This window comes from Amblyomma americanum, chromosome 5, assembly GCF_052857255.1.
Source record: "Amblyomma americanum isolate KBUSLIRL-KWMA chromosome 5, ASM5285725v1, whole genome shotgun sequence".
In the NCBI taxonomy this organism is placed as follows: Eukaryota; Metazoa; Arthropoda; class Arachnida; order Ixodida; family Ixodidae; genus Amblyomma; species Amblyomma americanum.
Genome location: NC_135501.1, coordinates 150263946 through 150286173, shown reverse-complemented (window position 1 = coordinate 150286173; position 22228 = coordinate 150263946). Strand labels below are relative to the sequence as shown.

General features: G+C 49.3%; 1 protein-coding gene across 1 annotated transcript in view; it reads right to left on the bottom strand.

Moving 5' to 3' along the window:
• Window positions 1-10365: 10365 nt before the first annotated feature.
• The window catches only part of LOC144134258 (endothelin-converting enzyme-like 1), a 31757-nt gene continuing 19894 nt past the window's right edge, over window positions 10366-22228 (bottom strand). Inside the window, exons 7-10 of the mRNA XM_077667213.1 lie at window positions 20767-21063; window positions 17822-18043; window positions 11596-11813; window positions 10366-10840 (exon numbers count right to left, since the gene is read on the bottom strand). Coding sequence (XP_077523339.1) covers window positions 10366-10840; window positions 11596-11813; window positions 17822-18043; window positions 20767-21063 — 1212 coding nt within the window. The remainder of the gene's footprint in view (window positions 10841-11595; window positions 11814-17821; window positions 18044-20766; window positions 21064-22228) is intronic.

Here is a 22228-nt window from a genome sequence, read left to right as displayed (position 1 = left end):
CAATTCCTCAAAAACGAGGTGAAATACCTCGGGCACGTTGTTTCAGCTGACGGCGTGCGACCGGACCCTGAGAAACTAAGGTGTGTCTCGGATTTTCCATCCCCGACTAGCGTCCGCCAGGTCCGGCAGTTTCTCGGCCTGATCGGTTACTACCGAAGGCACATAGAGGAGTTCGCCAAGCTCGCTAAGCCGCTCACCGCCTTAACAGCCAAAAATGTCGCCTTTCGCTGGGACGAAAACGCGGAGAATGCTTTTGGGGCCCTGAAAAGGAAGCTAATGAGTGCACCGCTGTTGCGCCACCCGGATTTTAGTTTGCCCTTCGTTATGGCCACAGATGCGTCAAAGTTCGCAGTTGGTGCCGTGCTATCTCAGGTTATCGAGGGCAAAGAACATCCCGTTGCTTTTGCTAGCCGACAGCTGAGCCCCACAGAGCAAAAGTACGGAGCTACGGAAAGGGAGTGCCTCGCCGTTGTCTGGGCAGTAAAGCACTTCAGATGCTACCTTTACGGCCGCAAATTCAAGCTAGTCACAGACTGCCATCCTCTGAAATGGGTGATGAGTGTCAGGGACCCTAGCTCGCGACTCGCTAGATGGAATCTACACCTGCAGGAATACTGCTTTGAAGTTGAGCACAAGTCAGGAAAGACACATCTGAATGCTGATGCACTCAGCCGCACAGCTGCCGTGGCAGCTATAGATGAGTTTGTCCCCGTAGTCGACCCCGCCGAATTACGCACAGAGCAGTGGAAAGATCCTGACCTGAAGCGAATAATCGAAAGCTTAGAGGGCGCACCGTCTCACCCCGAACAGCTAGGTTATTTCATTGACAAAGACGGCACCCTGTGTCGGCGCACGAGGCCAACCAGGAAAGGGAGATTAGAGAAAACCGCTTGGGAGAGAGTCGTCATACCTCGGTCGTGGACAGAAAGGGTTCTTCGCGCGTTTCACAATGCGCCATGCGCCGGTCATTTTGGCGTAGCGAAGACACGCAGGCGTGTGGAGCGTTTGTACTTTTGGAGTGGCATGCGACAGGATGTTAGAGACTACTGTGCGAAGTGTCATTCCTGTCTCGAAAGAAAAACACCCAAGGGACGAAGACCAGCTCCAATTCAGCCGTTCCCTGAGGTTTCGGCTCCCTTCGAGCGGACAGGTATGGACATAATGGGCCCCTTGCCCACGACCACTTCCGGAAACAAGTACATTTTAGTATTTGTCGATCACCTTTCAAAATACGCGGAAGCGGTAGCACTCCCAGATCAGAAGGCAGACACGGTTGCAAGAGCATTTGTCGAACAGATCGTGCTCCGACATGGACCCCCGAGGCAACTCTTGACAGATCGGGGAACGAACTTCGTGTCGCAGCTAATGAGGAGAGTTTGCGAGCTGCTTAAGATCGCTAAGAAGCAGACAACACCGTACCATCCGGCTTGCAACGGCGCGGTGGAGCGACTGAACCAAACCGTGGCCGGGTTCCTGTCGCATTTTGTTTCGCGCGACCAGCGGGACTGGGACTTGTGGCTCCCGTATGCAATGTTTGCCTACAATTCCGCAGCACACGAGAGCACGGGCGAATCGCCATTCTTTCTTCTCTACGGCCGAGACCCGGACCAGCCTAGTGAAGTGCCAGAGGGCCCCCGTCGTGTCCCATACGCTTCACTGGACGACTATAAGGTTGAGCTAGAATCGCGCTTGCAAGTGGCGAGGGACATCGCAAAGGAGTCCTTAAAGAAAGCGGCGAAGCGCAGGAAGGAGGTGCACGATCGCAGTGCTAGAGACGCGCCGTTTAATGTGGGGGACAGCGTGTACATTGAAAACTGCCAAAGGCAGATTGGGCTAGCTCGTAAGTTCCAGACGAAGTGGAGAGGACCGTGCGAGGTTGTCGAGAAGCTTTCTCCGGTAAACTTCAGAGTCCGAGACGTGAACCGGCGCTTGATAAGGATACACGCAAATCGCCTCAAGTCGGCACCGGTTCAGTGTTCACGAAATGAGGAAAGGGAAAGCGCGGATTTTGATGGGGACAGAAGTGAAGCGGAGCGCGCAGATAGTTCGCAAGAAACGCCCTCTCCTGCATTTGTTCGGCAGGCGCCCGAGGTGACGGCCGGAATGCCACCGGATTTACTTCATGCATTGCTAGAAGAAGAAGCGCGCGAGGTTGCCGCGCAGATAACGCCAGGAGAGGCTCCTGCCACGAGCCCTCGCGAGTCCCAAAGCAGACAAAGGGGCACAGACTTACTTAGTATGACTCATGAAGGCCGATATCCGCTGCGAAATCGGAAAGCTAAGTCGGACTAATGGCGTAAACAGAGCGGAGTTGTGAACTGGTTAGAATTGTGTAATGCCGCAGCTCATAACATTGCTATGTGCTTATGTGTTAAGTTATCGGAGTTGGTAGTTAAACCTTTCTGTCATTAAGTAACACCTTCACAGGAGAGCATGCGGAGCGCATGCAGAACCTGCCCTACTTCCTTTCGTTATCTATATTTTTGTCTGTGCCGTGATCGTGCTAGAAGTGGGAGCTCCTTTGTAACTGTGGTAAATTTATTTCGTCCAGTTTGGACTAGAAAGGAGAGGCTTGGGTGCTGAGTTTCATGTTTATCTGTAAAAGAAGATCAGTGCTGCCCCTGGAGACGCCAGGTCTGACAGCGGAGGCATATGGTGTTGTGCAGTGGTGTTGAGTGCAGCGAAAAGTGTTTTGTCGGACGCACTGTGCGAGGCGATTCAGAAAGACAAGGGGAGCTGCGTGGACTCAAATGTTCGGAGAACATTCTTCTGGAGGGTGAGCGAGTGTGACATTCCTTGTGTGCTACGAGGTACATTCTTTGTGTGTGCTACGAGGATCCACGTTCGACGGCGCGGCGTAGACGGAGACCCAGATGACAGGCATCATCAATTACCCAGCCATGCTCGTTGAGAGTGACAACCAGAACGAAGTGGTTTAAGCCCAACCGGACCCAACCGGACCCGCCGCCGCCGCCGCGGGGAAACAGGCTTTATCCTCCCCAATTGGCGTGGCGGTTTCAGGGGCGGCCCTCCCGGGCACATTCCAGGACAAGGGAACTGTCAGCGATCCAGAGCGCGCCGTACCACAGCCGACGCTATGCGCTACCGCGAAGACAACATTCTTTCCCTCGGACTCAACACGTGAGGGGGGCGAGACCACGATGCGGTGGTATGTTTGTGCGCCCAAGTGAAAGCCCTAGCCCCCCCTCCTTCCCCTTACGACGTGGGCTATCGCCGGGAAGGCACCCACAGCTTCCCGCCGTGCCTCGTGAACAAAAGCGCATTCCCAGAAGGGCCGTGACGGACACCTGTCATGGCGGACAGGCAGTACTCGCCAAGAATGTGGAAAGACAGGCGCTAGTGAACAAAAGCGCATTCCCAGGATGGCCGTGACGGACACCTGTCATGGCGGACAGGCAAGACTCGCCAAGAATGTGGGAAGACAGGGGCGACCCTTAGTCTGGTTTCCCGGAGCAACAGACGAACCCATTCATGGTTATTAGCTGTGTCCCGCCGTCGGTAGCGCGGCAGCATCGTGGGCCCTTTCGCCCCCTCCTCTGTTGTTGACGAGCGACGCGGACCGATGGTGGGAGGCGGTATGCATGCCTGAGGCAAGGATTAGCTCCGAAGAGAGAGCCTGTGTATACTCTCACTTGAGAGAGAGTGGTGGCGTTTTTGTTGTTTATTTAGTTTGTGTTGTTAACAAGACTCTGGGTTCGAGGCTAAGCCCAACCCAAGGGGTTGTCCCCATCTCGCATGTTATTTTTGATTGGAGAATTGATGCTTTGGGCGGGCCACTGAAAATGACCGCCCTTAGTCCTTTGTTAATCAAGTGCTTAAAAGCGCATGTAAACGGATGCAGTCCAGTCTGAGCTGGGGCTCCATGCTTAGCATGTAATGTGATGCTACTTAGGCACTAACCTGCCCGGTCGATGAGTAAAGTAGTGCAAAGTTTGTTCTTTTGTAAATTCAGTTCTGCTTTTTCCAGTTTAACTCTCTGTATATGTATGTTGTAAAATTATGCTCTGCTGTCATCATCTACAAGCTCGCCTCCTGTTCATCTTCCAAGCCGAACGACACTAGAGGAAGGGTTTGTGAACCATCCTCGAAGAAACGGACGACTATTGAAATTCTACTGCATACACGCTCAGGACGACATCGTTCGCCAAGAGGGCCTTCGGCGCCGAAGCCCGACGGCGTGCAGCTTCTGCCAGCAACCGCTCGAGCCCAACTCCGGAGCCACTCCATCGCCCCCATGAAGTCGTCGGCACGTAAGCTCGGACGCCCCAGCCTCTGATGTATAATCTTAATCATGTGTAATTATTGAATATACCTGTTTGTTTAAATTGAGCCATACGGTGTCTCTTTGCCTCTCCGTCCCGTGTGGACCTGCGCATTATGGGGGTCATCACACTCATCCTTTCGCAGCCCTTACATATAAACTGCTTTCGTTTAGGCGCCTCCGCACCACTTGATTGATTATTGTATCAGGAACATATGTTGCGCACATAAATGCGAACATGTGTTGAAATCAAGTGTTCCTACTCTGAACAAATCCAGCCGAGAAAGAGAACGAATTTTTTTTAGATTCTCAATTTTTAATTTTGAACAACTAAATAAGGACAATAAGAGAAGTTATAGCTGCGATAAGCAATGAAACTTTTATTACCGACGTAAGCTCGTGTGGCAGCGAACCTGTGGCGATTATTGGTGACACAGATTGCTTCAAATAATTTGAATGCCGAAGAATTACATAGTGCACCGGCAGCAAAACCCGGCGTTGACGTTTACCAGCAGCAGTGGTCCCGAAAATTGCAGATGATGTCACCGTGGTATCGAAGAAAGATGATTTCTTTCGAAGGTGTGGATAATTGGAGCCAGGACTATTAGACATCGATGCGAGGATGCAACGCATACCTTCTTGACTACTGAACGAGAGTATAAAGTTGAATGTACTATACGGGTTGCCTTACGACAGCATGCTAATCGGTACATGTGGCATTTGAAAGGAAGAGAAAAAAAATAAATATTACAAAAAATCTTCCGCATTCAAAACGCATAATAGCCTGAAGTGTCCGTAATTTTCTGATATAAAATAAAGGCACAAATGAAAAGCGACGCAATAATGTGATCTCACTGCACTCCCGGTCGTGTTGCCGACCGAGCTGGGAACGCGTATAACATTGTCTCGGTGCGGGCTGTGAGAGTTCGAACACCTAACAACCATATTGCTGAACGTGCCTGGAAATTTGTCGCAGTACTCTGGGAGCGGATGTTGCTTATAAGAAGGCTAAAAATGCATATACCCATTCCAAGAAGAGAGAACGGCGTGGAAACATAAGACGAGCGCCGCTGCGTTCGCTCAAATTCACTAGTGCACTTATGGACCGGCCACCAATGGCGCTGCCGTCGCTTCGCACCCTGCCTTAGAGTAGTTTGCACCTTTTAAAATAACTAAAACATATAAGAGTACACATGGTGCTCTCGCACCTTTATGTACCGCATATGAGTTTTGTTTGTCGAAAGTCTAACTCAAATGAATGTCAATAATCACTTGAGAGCTCCTGTGGTCTTTTGAAAATTATTCAGAATGCCCCGTGAAACACCCTGTGCATTAAAAAAGTCTGCATCACTGATCGCTGAACGCTCAGAGCCCCACGTGCATAAATTGGGGACAATCGATGTTTAACTGAATGTCGCTCAGTACCGAGAAGAATCGGAGAAGTAGCATCATGGCCTGTTGATGTCTGGTCGGGAGTGCAGCGACACAGTATGCATACTGATTAGTAGTCACAGCGAGAATGTGGCTTAAATTACAGCATTGGCGTAATTTTCCTCTAGACGTAGTTTCATTTTACTCACCTCCTTTATTTTGCGAAATAATCAGGAGAGTGCGATTTTGGGTCGCGCGAGAAGGTGCCTTGGTACCATTCTAACATTGTGAAGCTGGCGATATATGCCAGAGGCTCGTGTAGTGTGCGATGTCATTGCACGGCAAAGAACCCCAGGTGGTCGAAATTAACCGTAGCCTTCCGCTACGGCGTCCCTGATAGTCTAAGTTAACCGGTTTGGGACGTTAAACCTCTCTGCATGATTTCAGTTACCGAAAAAGAAACTTGTGTAGGTTTATGCCATCGAGAGTGGTCCTCTTAAATCTTAAAAGGGCTTTCAAACACCTTCTGAGGAATGCAGATGAATTCGCTCAATCATTACATTGTGTTGTCATGTAAGCATCAGCCAAATAATACACTTCTACACGCAGCAGAGGGCCCACCATCACGCGTGAAAGTTGGTGACCCCTTTCCGGCGACTTTTTCATGCTGGCACCCTCCTCCGTCGCTTGCACCAGCGTATAAAGTAGAGAGGTGGCGATTGGTTAGATTCTTTCAGACATCAGAAAGCTTCCATGTCCGCGGCCAGTAAGCCGCGTATCCCCGGCGGGTCAGGAAGCCCCGCCTCCGGAACTGGGGGGCCGGTGGAGGCCCGCCGACCTGAAGCTTGCAAAAAGTTACGAGAGGCAAAGGCGCGTAGACGCTAAAATTCAGATTTTGACTGCAGATAACTCAGCTTGTACAAATATCATTAAAAAAATTCTTGCTGGAGAATATTCCTGAAGCGGCATGCTTTAACATCCCAGGCATACCGCAACTTTTTTAGCTCCCCTTTCAGAGCCACTTTAGGCCCTACGTACGCTGGCTGCAATGTCTTGTGCCCGGAGGAGCATCAAAGGGAGGCGCACCCAGTGTTCTCCCGAGGTTCCAGTGGAGTGGCTAAAACCCCGGAAGCATTTAGGGTGTGGCCACTGGGCGGCGCGTTGGTCCCTGCTCATCCACTAGAAGAATGCACGCGTGTGTGAATGAGGCAGATAGAGCTAGTGCCCGCAGTGAGGCTGGTAGAGGCGGTGCAAGCAAGATGTGCAACAAGTAGGACGATGTGCGTGAACTCTCCCATGGAAGACCGCTGTTATAGAGCGTGGGCTTAAAAAGCGACGAACTTAATAGCGCAAAGTACTCCTAAGCTAATGTGTTCATCGTGTTTTATAGTACAGCGTGCGTAAGAAGTGTGCGGGACACTTTGCGCGTGACGCAAAAAGTTTGGAGCCGGGAGTTCCTTCACGGTCTCCACGTCCTTGGGCATATATACTGAAAGAGTCCTTCTCACCGATCGCTGAACGCTCGGAGCGCCACGTTTGTGAAATAAGAAAAAACTAGGCAGTGGGTTATGCAGTGGGTTATACAAGCGAAGCGCTTCAGTTATGCTTGGTTTGACGTCATGGTTATGCTTCGTAGCTTAGCTGGTATTGTATATATAGTTTATCTATAGCCGTAGACCTGGGTACTCAATGGCATATGTTTACGAGTTAGACACAGAAGCGACAGTATTAAACTTCTTTACTTAATATGCTGCACGTTTAGCTTTGGCTTTATCATTTTTTCGCTGCTGTGCAGCCAACTTCCAAGCGAGTACTTCTCGATCGGACGAATTTAGTTTCTCAGCTTTTCTGCGTAGTCTAGCAGCAGCCGCACTTTCCTTCCCTTCCATGTCGAGTGCGCACGTCTATTCTCTAGCAAGCGCATTATGCAGCTTTCTTGCGCATGCCCAAGACGCACATGTGCAGAGGCGCGCGGTTGCGCCGAAAGGTCAAGCGACGGCTGCGGCAGCAGCGAGGAGCTACCACCTGCGCGGCGCGTGACGTCACTCGTTTTCGCGCATGCGCATAACTCACCAGTTCGGCTCACGCCAAGCTCGGCTCCGACCCGCGTAGTGAAGCTTTTCGCTTCATAATACATGTTTAACTCAACGCTGCTCAATACCAAGAAGAGTCAGAGAAGCAGTATCATGGCCCGGTGACCTTTCTGGTCCCGAGGGCTGCAACCTAGTATGCTTACTGATTACTAAAGGACGTGACTGAAATGGCTGCATTCACGTAATTGTCCTCTACACGTAATTTCATTTTGCTCACATTGAAAATATCTTTCAAATTTGATAGAGGCAATGAATTTGACAGAGAGCGGGCATAACGTTTTTATATTTCTTCTGCGTGTAACGTACGCCGCTAAAGTTCTCCCGAAAAAGTTCCCGTGTGGCCACTAACTAGATTGCGCAAAGGAGCAGGGACGCAATGTTTATTATTTCTGTGGTTCAATACGACGAAGGGTCATTCTGCACCGAAAAAATTCCGATGCGTATGTTGCCGACCCAACGCCTAGCCTCATTCAAGCCTTACCTCAGTCATTAAGTGAATCCATAATATTCGGATACTGTGAAGCGACCTAGAGCTATCTGCGCAACCACCAATGGCTGTTTCCTCGAACCCTTCCACACGCGTGCTCTGCGGCGCTACGCGTACAGTCAGTTTCAGGTTGGACTAGGGCCCAAGGCAAAACGGTCGAAGTAGTAGTGGCTGGTAAAACCAGGAATTTTCTGGTCAAGTGCTCTATGCTTCAGTAACAGGCTAACACAAATGTATAATGCCTAACAAAGCTTTATATCAAGAAACTGATTGTTCTACGTTCAGGTTATAGGAAAATAAAAAGAAGACAAATACACTTATCATGTAAAGATGGCTTTAGCGCCTACGCACAAGCAGATGTGAAGAGAAAATATGGGTGCTGCTAGTAGAAACTTGAATAATTTTTGGCCATTGCACAAAGTTAAATAACGGCAGGTAGAGAAGGAAAGCTTGTTTTATCTTGCAACACTTCAGAGCAAAAATCGATTACAATTTATACAAAAGAACTGTCCGAGAAGCGTTGGCTTCACGTTGCTCAGTTACGTTGGAGCATCTAGGAGATGCCGCATTTTTAAAATCCAAGAAATCAGCGTTTTTCTTCATCATCAGCTTTTCTCGATCCTTTTGTCACCCGGCACACTGCTGGAAAAGTTTTGTGTGGGCGTTTCTCAGCCATATCCAGCCTAAAAGCAGCCAAAACATCTATGCTGCCATGTTTGCGCGCTCCCATGCAGGAACTAGTGCTGTGAACATGGAATAAAGATCTAGAGCACGTGAACTTGCAAATAGCCACCGCCCCCCCCCCCCCCACCCAAAAAAAAAAGAAAGCTACAAGCGGTATACTGAGGGGACCATATTAGTACAAAACAGGGCGCTCGTGAACATATATTTTTAGAAGGACGCTTAGCAATGTATATCCCAATTATGTAACCAGAAAAATAATAAAAACATGACAACGAACGTTACGAACACACGAGCGCGTAGGTACGCCTGTTATGCGCAGCTTTTCAGGACCGGTGAAAACTTGGAACGATGGCAATAAGACTCGCATAGAGTTGCTGGTCCGGGCTGCCGCTCTTTCTCTTATGCTTCTTTTGTTTTACATTTTCTGAGAGGAACAATAAAAGGGTAAAACGGTGTACAGTTCATCAGAGGAGGAGCACTAAAGACGAATCGACGCAGTGAACAGCCGCGAATGAAATACCAAAGAATGATACGCTAGTAATAGTTCTCAAAGCAGCTGAAGTGGTGGTGAGCGCTCGTTAATTAGTAGAAACGAGCAGGAATCGTGTTGGACTGACAGTGATATCTCGCTAGGCGTTTATCAACGAAGAAAAAAAGTCACGCAAAACTAAGAAGCTCGAACAGTAGAAACTAGAAAAGAAAGCAAATCATTTGACCAGTCCTATATCTGGGAAGCCGCGGTGGCGGTAAGTTCAGTAGAAGCCATCTCGTCATTCGCCGAAACCAGTCGCCAAGTATTTCCACCAAGGGGGTTTGCAAAGTTTCCACTATGATACTGCATTCCAGTCGTAAAGCTGACAATCAGTTAAGGAAAACTTGATGCTTTGGGCACGTGATGCGATGGAGCCGAATTCCGCATCATAAACAGTCATCTTCCTGTTCGTAGTAGTCTTGAAAAAGGATACCTTCAAGACCGTCATAATTCGCACGTATAACACGTTTTTGAATCATCCCGTTAAAACATAAACACCCCTATAGTGAATGGCCGCTATCACGAAGTGAAATCATATGAAAGTCTTTCACTGTCCATTTTCCTATTGAAGTGCACGAAATCTCAACTGCTCTTCAAACGTGCGTTGTTAAACAAGTCACAAATAAAAAATTTTAGCTAACACTTTCACATACAGGTGGAAGAAATACGAATGGAAACACCAAGTTTACGTGAAAGATTAGAATTTGATAAATATGGAACAGCATCTTTTTGGTCAAACTCTCGACTATCACAAAACTGTAGAAAGTGTAGTGGGAGTGCTTCGAGCAGGGAAAAATTACTTGAAAATGTAATTGCTCGTATTATACTTCAGAAGTATTGTTTAATTGCGTGCCGGCCGATAAGGTGTTCCCCTTCATATTACTCACAACTGTACTTAGACAAGGCACGCGGGCTGTCACAACCGCGGCGCCTCCTTGACGAGCGTCTGGTCGGCGGCGAATATGCGGCACGGGTTCTTGAACACCATGCGGCTATCGGGCGCACACTTGAATGCCTGAGCGAAGTCGGCGCTCCAGCGCAGAGTCGCATTGCAGTTCACGGGGATCTTGCTGCCAGTGCACTGCAGGTAGCAGGAAGACACGTAGAAGAGCTGCCGCGGCGACAGGTCCTCCAGGCCCGGCAGCGGAAATTCCTCCTCTTGGATCACGGAGGATGCGTTACCTCCAGGGCCTCGTCTGTCCTTCCTTGCAGTCGCACCATAGAGGGCGCCAGCGGCTTCGATGGCGCTGGCGCCCTGCACGTCTTCGAGTGGCGGAGACCAACCGGCGGAGACGGTGCAGCAGTGCCGGAAGGCGGCCGCCGCCTTGGGCTTGAAGCTCCAGTAGAGTTTCGAGGTAGCGCGAGCTAGGGACGTGGCGAAGGTGCCGTACCTGTTAGCGAGCCCAAGTATAACAGTGAAAGGGATATTAAAAAGCTCTCTGAAGCGGGGCTCGCTCAGCCTGTTACGGTTGCTTGTACAGCAGTCACACGAGGGGGAGGATTAATATACTGGGCGATTTAATTTTTCGTCATTGGAGGCAAATTGGAGCTGGCCTGCATCGATAGACCGCCTCGTTAAAAGGAAGAGGGTCGTTGCAATGAAAACATTGCTTTTAGAGCTTTGACAAAGTAATAAAAAGGAAAAACAGGTGTCACCACCAGCAGGTGTTCTCGCAAGTGCAGCGACGTCAAGAGAGCTTTCAGTGAGGGATCCCTGAGGCTGCAGTAGACCACAATTCAATTCTAAGCTGTGGTCACGGAATCCCTTTTTGATCTTGACGTCACAAGTTGGAAACCTTGCAGCGTTGAAACTTTGAAATCCGCTTTCGCAGCATTAAATGGATATCTTGCTTCCGGACAGACATAAGCACCGCCAAAAATAGCCACAGACGGCTACTAAAATCACGGGAAGATGTCCTCGGTATTCGTTCAATTTATGTCCAACTATTTTCGCATGAGTGACTGCACGTTGGCACGTATACAGTATTAGTTATCCCCTTCGTTACTGGTAGATTTTCGCGATGTTTTTTTTTGTTCTACGGCAGCAGTATGGCGCCAAACATATTCCTGGACCCGCACAATCTTGAAAGCAGTGCCAACATTTAGAAAAGGTGTGGCAAGGGCCTCAGATTTAGTGTGTACGCACTTCAGGTATGCCGGCACGTCTTGGAGATAGTAGGGAAAGGTGATGCCCGTTGGCAGTATGGCAGGGTCGCGCCCCGACAGGAAAGGGTACAGCCTGCTGCGCTCAAGTTCCTTGCCCAGCAGCCAGGACAGCTCCTCTCCGATGGTGGCGTATGCCAGGTTCACGGTGCGCCAGTTGTGCACGATGTCCGTGTGGATGTCCCCGATGTCTTCTACTACCTGCGTGGCCGCAGCGGGTATGACTCCCAGTTTTCGGAGCTATTCGGAGGATTCTGAAGATAATTAAGTCGTTTCGACGCCTTCTTCAAGTTATTCCTACTCAAGGTGGTTCAGTTAGAAAGCGAGATGTTGTAAAAAAGAAGCCTTCACTGTAGCCACCGCGCTTCCCCAACTACAATTTCATAACCCCACCAATATTCATAGCAGTTTTACATACGGCCGGGTGCAGGCGGTCTGTGTAGGGGGAGGTGTAAGTTTGTAGGTGTATGTATGTATGTATGTATGTATGTATGTATGTATGTATGTATGTATGTATGTATGTATGTATGTATGTATGTATGTATGTATGTATGTATGTATGTATGTATGTATGTATGTATGTATGTATGTATGTATGTATGTATGTATGTATGTATGTATGTATGTATGTATGTATGTATGTATGTATGTATGTATGTATGTATGAATGTATGAATGTATGTATGTATGTATGTATGTATGTATGTATGTATGTATGTATGTATGTATGTATGTATGTATGTATGTATGTATGTATGTATGTATGTATGTATGTATGTATGTATGTATGTATGTATGTATGTATGTATGAGCGCTTGTTACTCTACGGTGATGACGTCCAGTCTGCAACGAGCAAATGCAATAATAATAATAATAATAATAATTGGTTTTTGGTGGAAAGGAAATAGCGCAGTATCTGTCTCATATATGGAAGTTCCTCAGCAAAGTGGAGTTTTGGGCCAGTTGGTGATTCATGATTTGCAGGTTGGCTTAGCACGAGGCAAACGAGGACAAAAGAGGTAGACAGGTCAGGTCGGTGACGATTACCTAAAGGAGTCTTCGGCCGCCTGCTGCGCAGATTGTAATGAACTTCAAGGCACCGTCTTTGTCTAAAGTAACCGGGCCATGGTAGTTTCTTTCATAGCCGCGCAGCGAAGCACCTATGGCAGCTCTTACTATGTGTGTCAAGTAAGGTAAATGCTTGTCCGGAACATTCTGACACCTTTCGGTGTCAAGGGGTGCCGCCAATGCTTCGTTTTACAGTTGAGAAGCAAAAGCATGCTGCTTGGCCACTTTTTGCAAAGGGCGTACGTCTGCAGGCCTCTGGAGTCTTCGACAAGACACCAGAAGGGTTGGTAGCCGTCGGGTGCCTTTGTGTTCGGTCTGTAGCGTAAAAAAATGTAGCGCAGAAATAATCACAGTGCACGAGACCTGTCGATAAAAATGGGCTGCCGCCGGTCGCTGGTGATCCTATCCCTGGACATTAGCATATTAAAGCAATACCTAGTTGTGTCTTTCGCCTATGCAGGTGTTCACGGCATGCGTTTCAGATGGCTGCATTTGATAGCAATGTGCGTCTTATTGGAAACGTCAAGCCTTTTTTTATTGCGTGTTTGAGTCGTCATGTTCATTTCGGGGGAATGCGTGACGGCCGCCCAGAGCCGCATCTCCATCGTTGGGGAAGCTGGAAGCGCGTGTTTTTCGACAGCGCGGCCGATTTTGCGGCGCCTCCTGATTAATTCTAACCAAGCTACGCCGCCACGGTTGTTGGTTGTACCGGCGACGCCGGTCTCATTGCCGTAATGCATATTTTGATGGTAGCGCCACCCTTCTTCTTAGGAAGCAGGCGTTTGTTATAACTGCGAACGTTGTAATTAGGCTCGACTAGTTATGTTTTCTACACCGAAAAGCAGTGATAGGCTGCGCATACAAGAAGGGTGCCAGTAATTACAGTGGGGGGCCAGCGCTGGACAAGTAACAAAGACAACGAATTTGGAAGCACACGTCATCGCACTGCGAAGGAAACGCGTGGACATGCCTAATTTAAACCGGTCTATGGACACATTTAATGCGCCACCGCGCCTATCTAATACGGAAGGCATGAATACTATTTCTGTATATGCACATGAATGGACAACAGTTATTGCTCATGTCTAACAGAGCCTTCTATCCATAAAATGAGCAGTGCCGAAGGGCAACTGCCAACACTGCAAAAGCTTGTCAACACGTATGAGAAGAGGCCCAGCCGCGTGAACTGCTCAGATTGGAGTGCCTGTTCACTTAGACGCCGGTGCTATTGTTATGCTGAATCCTAGAAAAAGAGGAGGAAGGCGGAGGAGAGGCTGAGAGTTGAGAGGAGTAAAGGTGAAGAGCGATGGGGGTGTCTCAGATTGGACACCTATGGCGCACCGCAAGTGGAGCTGGCGGGTGCCGGCTTGAGCAAGCATTCGAGTCGCAGCAGGAAAGAAAAAAAAAATGAGCCGATGCTGAGGCAAGGATTCAATATCGAGCGTTAACGCACCTAACATGCGTCGTTGGTTCGAATCCCTGCCGCGAGCGAGAACTAGCTAGTTTAAGCTGCACGAAACGCGAATTCGTATGCCATCACCCCGAAAACTCTGCGACAAACGGTAGAGCTGCAATTTTCATATGAAAATTCATAAAGACGTTAATTAGGGCGCATAGGCTGCCGGAACTAGCAAGTTTATTCTGCACGAAAGGATGAATGGTATCACACCATCCGGAACATTCAGATCTATTAAAGTCCCTCCTCCTCTACGGCAAACGGTTGGCGCACAAAATGTCGGGACTAAATGGCCTGACTTTGACGCTTGCCAGACAGGGATATATATACCCGATCGACATGGTTTAGGTTTTAGTTGTGATGCTCGGACATCACTCTTGATTTGATAGGGTTTATTTATGCCATCATGCAGCCACTTCGGTTACCATGGCAGCCACTGGGTTACGATTTGCGTTATAACGCATAAGGCCCGTTTCACATGCATGAGATTTCCGCCTGCGGCTCTGCGAATTCTGTCGGTCTGCGACTGGGGATGGCCGTCGGTCTAACCGCAGGCGGCCTGCGATCGAGTTCCGTCCGGTTGGAATACATTCGCAGCGTCCGTGTGTTCGCACTGCGACTGACCAATGGGGGGCGTAGAGACGGCTCGCGACGTGGGGTCACTTAGCAGCGTTTGCTGCGGCGGAAGCAGGACTGTTTATTCTAATAAAAAACATACGAAATATTGCCTCCCTTCTAAAATTACGCTGGTCATAACATCAACAGATTCCATATAGCGTTTCTGTAGCGTTTATTCATGGGATGCCTATGCGAACATCAAGCTACCTTGCGTGTGGGATCTCTGACCGAACAATAATTGAAAGTTGGTTTTTGGGGAAAGGAATAATAATAATAATAATAATAATAATAATAATAATAATAATAATAATAATAATAATAATAATAATAATAATAATTGATTTTTGGGGAAAAATGGCGCAGTACCTGTCTCATATATCGTTGGACACCTGAACCGCGCTTTAAGGGAAGAGATAAAGGAGGGAGCGAGAGAAGAAAGGAAGAAAGAGGTGCCGTAGTGTAGGGCTCCGGAACTATTTCGACCACCTGGGGATCTTAAACGTGCACTGGCATCGCATAGCCCACAGACGCCTTTGCGTTTCGCCTCCATCGAAACGCGAGCGCCGCGGTCGGGTTCGAACACGGGTACTCCAGATCAGTAGCCGAGCGCCCTAACCACTGAGCGAGCGCGGCGGGTACCGATCGAATTCGCTGTGAACGCGTTGCATGTGAAAGCACTGACTGAAAATCGCACTGCAGCGTGGCCGACAACGCCGAATATTTTCGTTATATTCGCAGCATGTGAAAGGGGCCTAACGCTGAGGTGTGTACGGCGCTTTCGCAAATGGCGCAGAGGGGTCGAGCGTGGGTGTGTACACGTGACTTCACAAAAAGGAGGCGGGAAAGCGCGCTAACGGATCGCTGTTGTGAATGGCCTAACGCGCTTCCCTAATATTCTCTCTTACTCCGTACGAGCGCGAAAAGTATTTTTATGTCTGTCGTCCGAGCTTTAAAAAAGGTCATCTGACTACTTTCGTCTGCTTCATAACAAGGCCTCTGCCACTGATCTAAATTACTCTCCAGCGCCATCTGCGATCCACACTACTCTCGAAAACTTAACAATTTCTTATGGCCATTCATGATTCTAAGCCTGCCCGCTTCGTTTACCTTGTGTTAGAATCAACTCCGTTGTCCTAAGGGGTCATCGGTTATCAGGCCCCCGCACCGCAAGGTCTCCTCATGTGAATTTTAACGTCTTGATTTCAGATTGCATTAGTTAGTATGCGTGTTCTACTGCTTGCCCGTTTCTTTTCATGTCTCGCAAAGTTATCCCTATCTACTTCCTTTAAGTAGTTCCTGTGACGTCATGAGCTCAATTTCAGTCCTTTTTCTCTTTGTACCTGATCAGTTCACCATCAACATCGGCCTGACTACGCCCACTGCAGGGCAAAGGCCTCTCCCAGGCCTCTCCAATTAACCCTGTCCTCTTCGCCAGCTGCGCCCACCCTATTCCCACGAACTTCTTAATCTAGTCCGGCCACCTAACTTTCTGCCGCCCTCTGCTACACTTGCTTTCTCTTGGAATCCACTCCGCGGCCTTTAAAAGGGCCTCGAAACACATGATCAGTGCATTGTTTTGCCTGTTGATAGAATAAGTTATAGTGATGCTATTAGCATCGGTGGTACAGTGCATACTGCGGTTTTTAACTTTTTAATTAGCTCGAAAAAACAAATTCATGGCTCTGACGGTGTCAGATTATAGTGGCGGTATTTAGCAGTTGATATTACATCACTGGGCGGGAGCTTAATGATTGGACAAACTGTAAATATACTGCAAAATGTGTTTATAAATAGAGATACGCTTTGTCATGTTTTTGCGTTTTATATTGCATCAAAAAAGCAGATTGTTCCCCTTAGATAAAAGCGCTGTAAAGCAAGTAAAACAAAAATACACCACCAGAGGCTCTGGGTGCTTTTTCCATCGAAGGACTTAGCGCATCTCTGTAAACATCCTACGACCTAGCATCCTACACTTATGCCTACTCTCTATGCATCTGAGAACGGCTTTGCGCCATCGATCCGATCGAGCCATTGCACTCTACAAGCGTTCGTTTCGGTCCCAAGGAAGGATAAAAAAAAAGCAATTTGTTTCACATTTAGCAGTGCGCATCGTCCGCTTGTGGAGGATCACCGCCGGCGCCGCCAGATGGCGCCACGTTCCCGTCAAGAGAGCTCGCGCTTTGCCCGCCGTGACCAATCAACACGTTCCTAGCGACGGGCCATGGTAGGCTGTAAGCAGTAGGGTTACGCGCTATGCTAAATGAATCTAGCATCTTGCGCAGGCTGTCACTCCGTCGCGGTATCTCGTGCTGGAGTACGGATTCAGTTCGGATCACCTTCGGATCCATTAGTCAGGAAACGTCGCTGATAAGTGTTTCCTTCTGCGCCGTCGACGTGACGATGAAGCACCGCTGGGTCAGGCGGGCGCTCACGTGGTTTTTGTAACCACGAAAGCGACGCTACCAGCATTGGCAAGAACCAGTTACAGCGATTAGGCAACCATGGTGTGCAAACTTCTGTGACGTGCTCGTATAGGCTGTTTTGATTGGTCCCGCCCGGTGTCGTCATCGGGAGAGTGAAATAGGAATGGGAAGCCGTGCGAAAATAGAGTTGAGGGCAGCATTTTTGTTTACTTGTATTTTTAAACTTCATTGAATATCTCCCGCGTCCATGCATCGATTCCTGTAAATCTTTGAGTCAGCATCTCTGTGACAAAGAATCCATCTGAAGTATCGCCGGCATCCGTTCAAGCAGCGTTTCGTAGCCCCTTTAAGGACCAGCCATTATCTTGCCTTCGCATTACATGCCCTGCTAAAGTCACGGCACCTTATTCTTATCCTCCAAGCATTTTCCTTCTCATGATACAGATCTGCGGTTCGTTGCCTAATCTACTAAGGTCTCATCGTCCCTCTTAACGTTACCGCTATCAGTCTGGTTTCCACAGCTCACTGCATTGTTTTGAATTTGATTTCAAACATATTCGTCAGTCTTCAGGTTCCATCAGAGGTAGGCTGCACCGAGCCACGACCACACTTGGCGAGAATTGCGCACCGTCGTTAATGCTCACCTCTCTCGCATGTGGCGACTGCGACCGCAGCAGGAACTCCAGCGTGCCGTTGAGCGATGCCCAGCTGTACGTGGTCTGGGTCAGGGTGGCGAAGTACGTGCGCCGGATGCTGCGTGCCATGGCCTCCACGTCCCGGCGCACGGCCTCCGTGAACTGCTCCCGCACGAAGAGCGTGAAGGACACAACGCCGAAGTACCTAACCATCTTGTAGAAGCAGAACAGCTGCGAGGAAGGCACAGCGATCGGAGATTGGTATTTGTCAAACCGACTCCCAGACGCGAGAGTCACGAAGGGGCCTGTCTCGCTACCCCGACACGACGCCGACGCAGAGCCGACAACGACACCGATGATCGGCCGACCGGGTCGGCAGATCCTGTCCCTGGCAAACCAAGCTGTCACACTAGGCCGACAACGACACTAACGCGTCCGACGACCAGACGTCTTCGTAGTGGGACATGCTTTGACTCCCGCGACCTTGAGGAAAACAGTCTTCCGACCTTGTCGTCGCGAGATCGGTCGCCGAGCTAAAACATTTACCAGACACGAACACGATTCTGGTACATAACTGTTTGTTTACGTTCATAACAATCTCTGGGGTAGATGAATGTCCAAAAAGGTATCATTTATGAGAACCGTTGGCCAATTCCAAGGTGCTCGTTGAAGTGATAACTACGATACAAGCAAATTTCATCCTAAAGCCGCTTGCTGCTGCTGCTTCGTGCGGCTGGCCTGGCATCTGCTACATCCGCTCGTGAAGGTATCGCGGAAATCGAGCATAACTTTATTTTATTATGGGACGGGTTGGCAGTAAAGGGGTGACTAGAGAAGTTCCTTTATTATGGCGCTGGCTAGTTCCGCAGCGGCCTCGATGAGAAACCAGCTATAGGCTTAGCGACGACCAGGGCAGCCGGGAAGCAGCGCAATTCGTCGCCCTGGCGTTCCCGCAGGCGGCGTCGTGGCCGAAGGCGCGGCTGTTGCGCAGGCATGCTGTCGTTGCTCGAATATAACGGGCAGCCTTTCTGATAGCATGGCTGTTTCTTTTTTTTTGGTGCGAACGTGTAGTAAACCGAGCCTGCTCGCAGGCCATCCAGCCTAGATCCCTTCCGCAGGCGTAAAAAAAAAAAAAAATTGAGCTTAAAATTGTTTTTCACGTAAATCATAAACGCTGATACAGAGAAACGTGGTAAATCTGTCATTTCTGAGGATCATCGATCAACACCGAGTTGCTGAAAAGTAGCAACTTCGATACGAGCAAAATTTCTCGCCAGAATCGCCTCGCAAGCTGCCGCTCACCCGCCGTTGCGGTCCGGCTCGCCTGGCGCCCGCGGCGGCCCGCTATCTCCGCAGCCGAAGGCGCAGCGGAAATGGACCATAATTTTAGCTTATGGTGAAGTTATGCTGTTAACAGCAAAGCGATATTGAGATTGGACCTTTTATTATAGCGCAGGCTACTTGCGAAGTGGAATGCGCTGCGCTTTGACGCGACGACCAGGCAGCAGCGCAGTTCGTCGCCTGGCGCGACCGCGGGCGGCGCCGTTGCCGAAAGCTCGCTACTAGCTTAAGCATGCTTTATCGCTGCTCGAGTATAGCAAGCGGTCTTTCTGATAATATGGCTATTTTGTCTTTTCTGGCGCGAACTTCTACACCAAGCCAACTGTAGCCAGCTGTAATCAGACCGCTGCGGGTGGCAAAGCGTACGTTTTGAGCTCGAGTGCTTGAGTCGAGCGGCGCAGCGATGCTTGCTGCTCTGTGTGTCCCTGCTTGCAGTGGGGCTGCAATTCGCAAGCAGCGACCGGTGCAGCGCGCCGGCCGTGTTTTCGCACATGGGTCGCCTGCTTTACTTCTGTCGCGACACACTGCGCACTGCTTCTTATCACCACTTCTGATGGCGGCGAACCGCTCTGTTCTCCATGGCGTTGTTGGTATAGCAGTAGCTTCTCATACCGGAGGTTCCTAGTTCGAATCCGCGTGGTCGAGAATTTTTATTGTTATTATTTTAGCCTTAAATAATTTCTCCCGCCATGTGTACCCGCGAAGGACTGGATTTATTTTTCGAGCCATGCCTTTCTGACTCAGTAATAAGTGCCGCTCAGCACTGGGCTGCACTCAATCTAGGTTCATTATCACGATTGTTAAAAAGTTTCTTTTACTATGATGGGATTTATCTAAAAGAGTTTAAATTGAAGTGCCCCGGCCCATGAATTTCCCATAGCAGAAAACGGCAAAAGAGCGAGAACGAGAAAGGGCCAAGGTGGCGGGAGGTCTCGCACGTTGTCTCGCTAGTGTGACATAGAAGGTGGCGGACCATCGGCCAACTACCGTCTTGTGGGTGACCTGGCGCCGACGCCAACAGTCAGCCGACTGTTTTTGTCGGCGCAGCCAGACATCATGACGACACGGTTTTGGCAGACCGAATCGGCCGGCTGTTGGCGCAGTGTGACAGGCCCTTTAGAGCCATTCACCAACCTCATCCATACGCAGCAATAAACCATCAAACACAATATCGACACCTTGCACTCATCTTCATAGCTGAGGAAGAAGTTATTTCAGCCCGACGTCTTTAAGATATAATACTAACAAAAAACAGCCTTCATCAAAGATAAGTCACGCACTTTCCTCTGATATTCATAGCTGAGAAACAAAATATTTGAGTCCGAGGCCTTGTGAGTACTCCGAAAATTATACACTAACCGAAACTACCATTTGCCTGAACTGACATAAATGGTTTGGCGGTGGGGGGGTCTAAGGTCCCGGAAGCTTACTTGGGTTACGAGGGAGGTCATAGAGGAGTGCTTCGGTTTAACGCCTTTGGGATGCTTGGTTTGGCTGCGCCTAGAGCATCACATAATATTTGTATATCAATGCGCTATACACGCGCCAAACGCAATAGAGAAACCGTGTATCCCTTCCGATAAGAGGCCACTCCATCCCCGTTATCCACCCACCTTGTGTTTTTGCACCGGGTCGATGGTGCCCGCGCCGATGCTGTGGTACGCCGTGGCCAGCTCGCGGTTGGTGACAGGCGCCACGTACTGCACCACGTGCCAGCCGAGGACCAGCTCAATTTCGCTCGGTGCGTAGGTGCTGCTGTTGAGCACGGCCCAGACCACGTCGCGGTTGTTTGTGAGGAACCTGACTGCAGCGAACTTCAGCGTCCTCCAGTGCCGGTATTGCGACAGTGCGCGCTTAATGAGCTCGGTTGCGTTCACGACTGCCGGGTTGCTTCGGTCGTTGAACGACACCTGGAGAGCACGAGTCGTTGTAAACGAAGTGAAAGGTAAGGCACCTCTGTTTGACCTTATTCGATCACCTAACACGATTGCTAAGATTCGGCTTTATGGCTCCGGGGCGGTGTCGGCAAAGACACCATGCTTAAAAATTTCGTCCTTAGAGGGGACTTATGACAATAAAAGTCTGCGCAATGCGAGGCTCGCTTCATTCCGTCCCTTCTGGGGTTTGTTTCCTTGCGGTGTACTTTTTTCTAGTTTCCTTGCACCTAACACTACACAGGATACTCTAAATGGACGCGGCCATCGCCTTGGCGCAAATACACGCTACACAAGATCCCAACGTCACTGAAATCTGCACCGACTCCCAAGTTGCGTACAGTCACTATGAACAAGGCATTATGACACCACCCGGCCGACGCATTCTCGCATCAGGACGCATGCTTACCGAGGAGATAACCCTCACACGGGTTTCTGGGCATGCCTCGATCCCCGGTTATCAGCGCGTTCATGCGCTGGCTCAAGGACTGCCCCTCCGGAAAATCAGACACCCAAACCCACGCAGGAAACATCGCGGGCTGTCCTTACATACCACGAAATCATTACTCATTACAAACTTGAGCGAAAATAGCTCAAAAGACGAGGACAACAAGGAAAGAAAGCAACACAGATTGTGCGTTAGCAGCCGGTTGGTTTGCCTGCATGACATTGAGGTTCGTTTCCTCGATTCCACGTAGTTACACGTTTGTTAGCTTTGCTATCTTGTTTGTTTGCACTATTTATATTCCTTGCTTCCTGTGAATAAGCCTTCAGTTGTGAAAAGGGAGGATTGTTGGGCGAGTTGGTTCAGTGTGTGCTGCTTCTCGCTTACTGAACAGATAATCCACACACGGGTTTCTGGGCATACCGCGATTCCCGGTTGTCAGCGCGTTCATGCGCTGGCTCAAGGACTGTCCCTCCGGACCCGGGAAGATCAGACACCCATCTTGTCACGTTTTTCGTGCCGTTTTCAATCTTGCTTCAGTTGTGAGTTAGCGCTGGTCCTGTTGTTTTCTTTCCGTGTTCTCGTTTTTTACGCTATTTTCGCTTAAGTATGTATCACCAAATCGCCCGTCTTGCCATCATCATTACAAAAACAGCCGCTTCATCCTCCCCTCAGGCCACCATACACTAGGTTCAA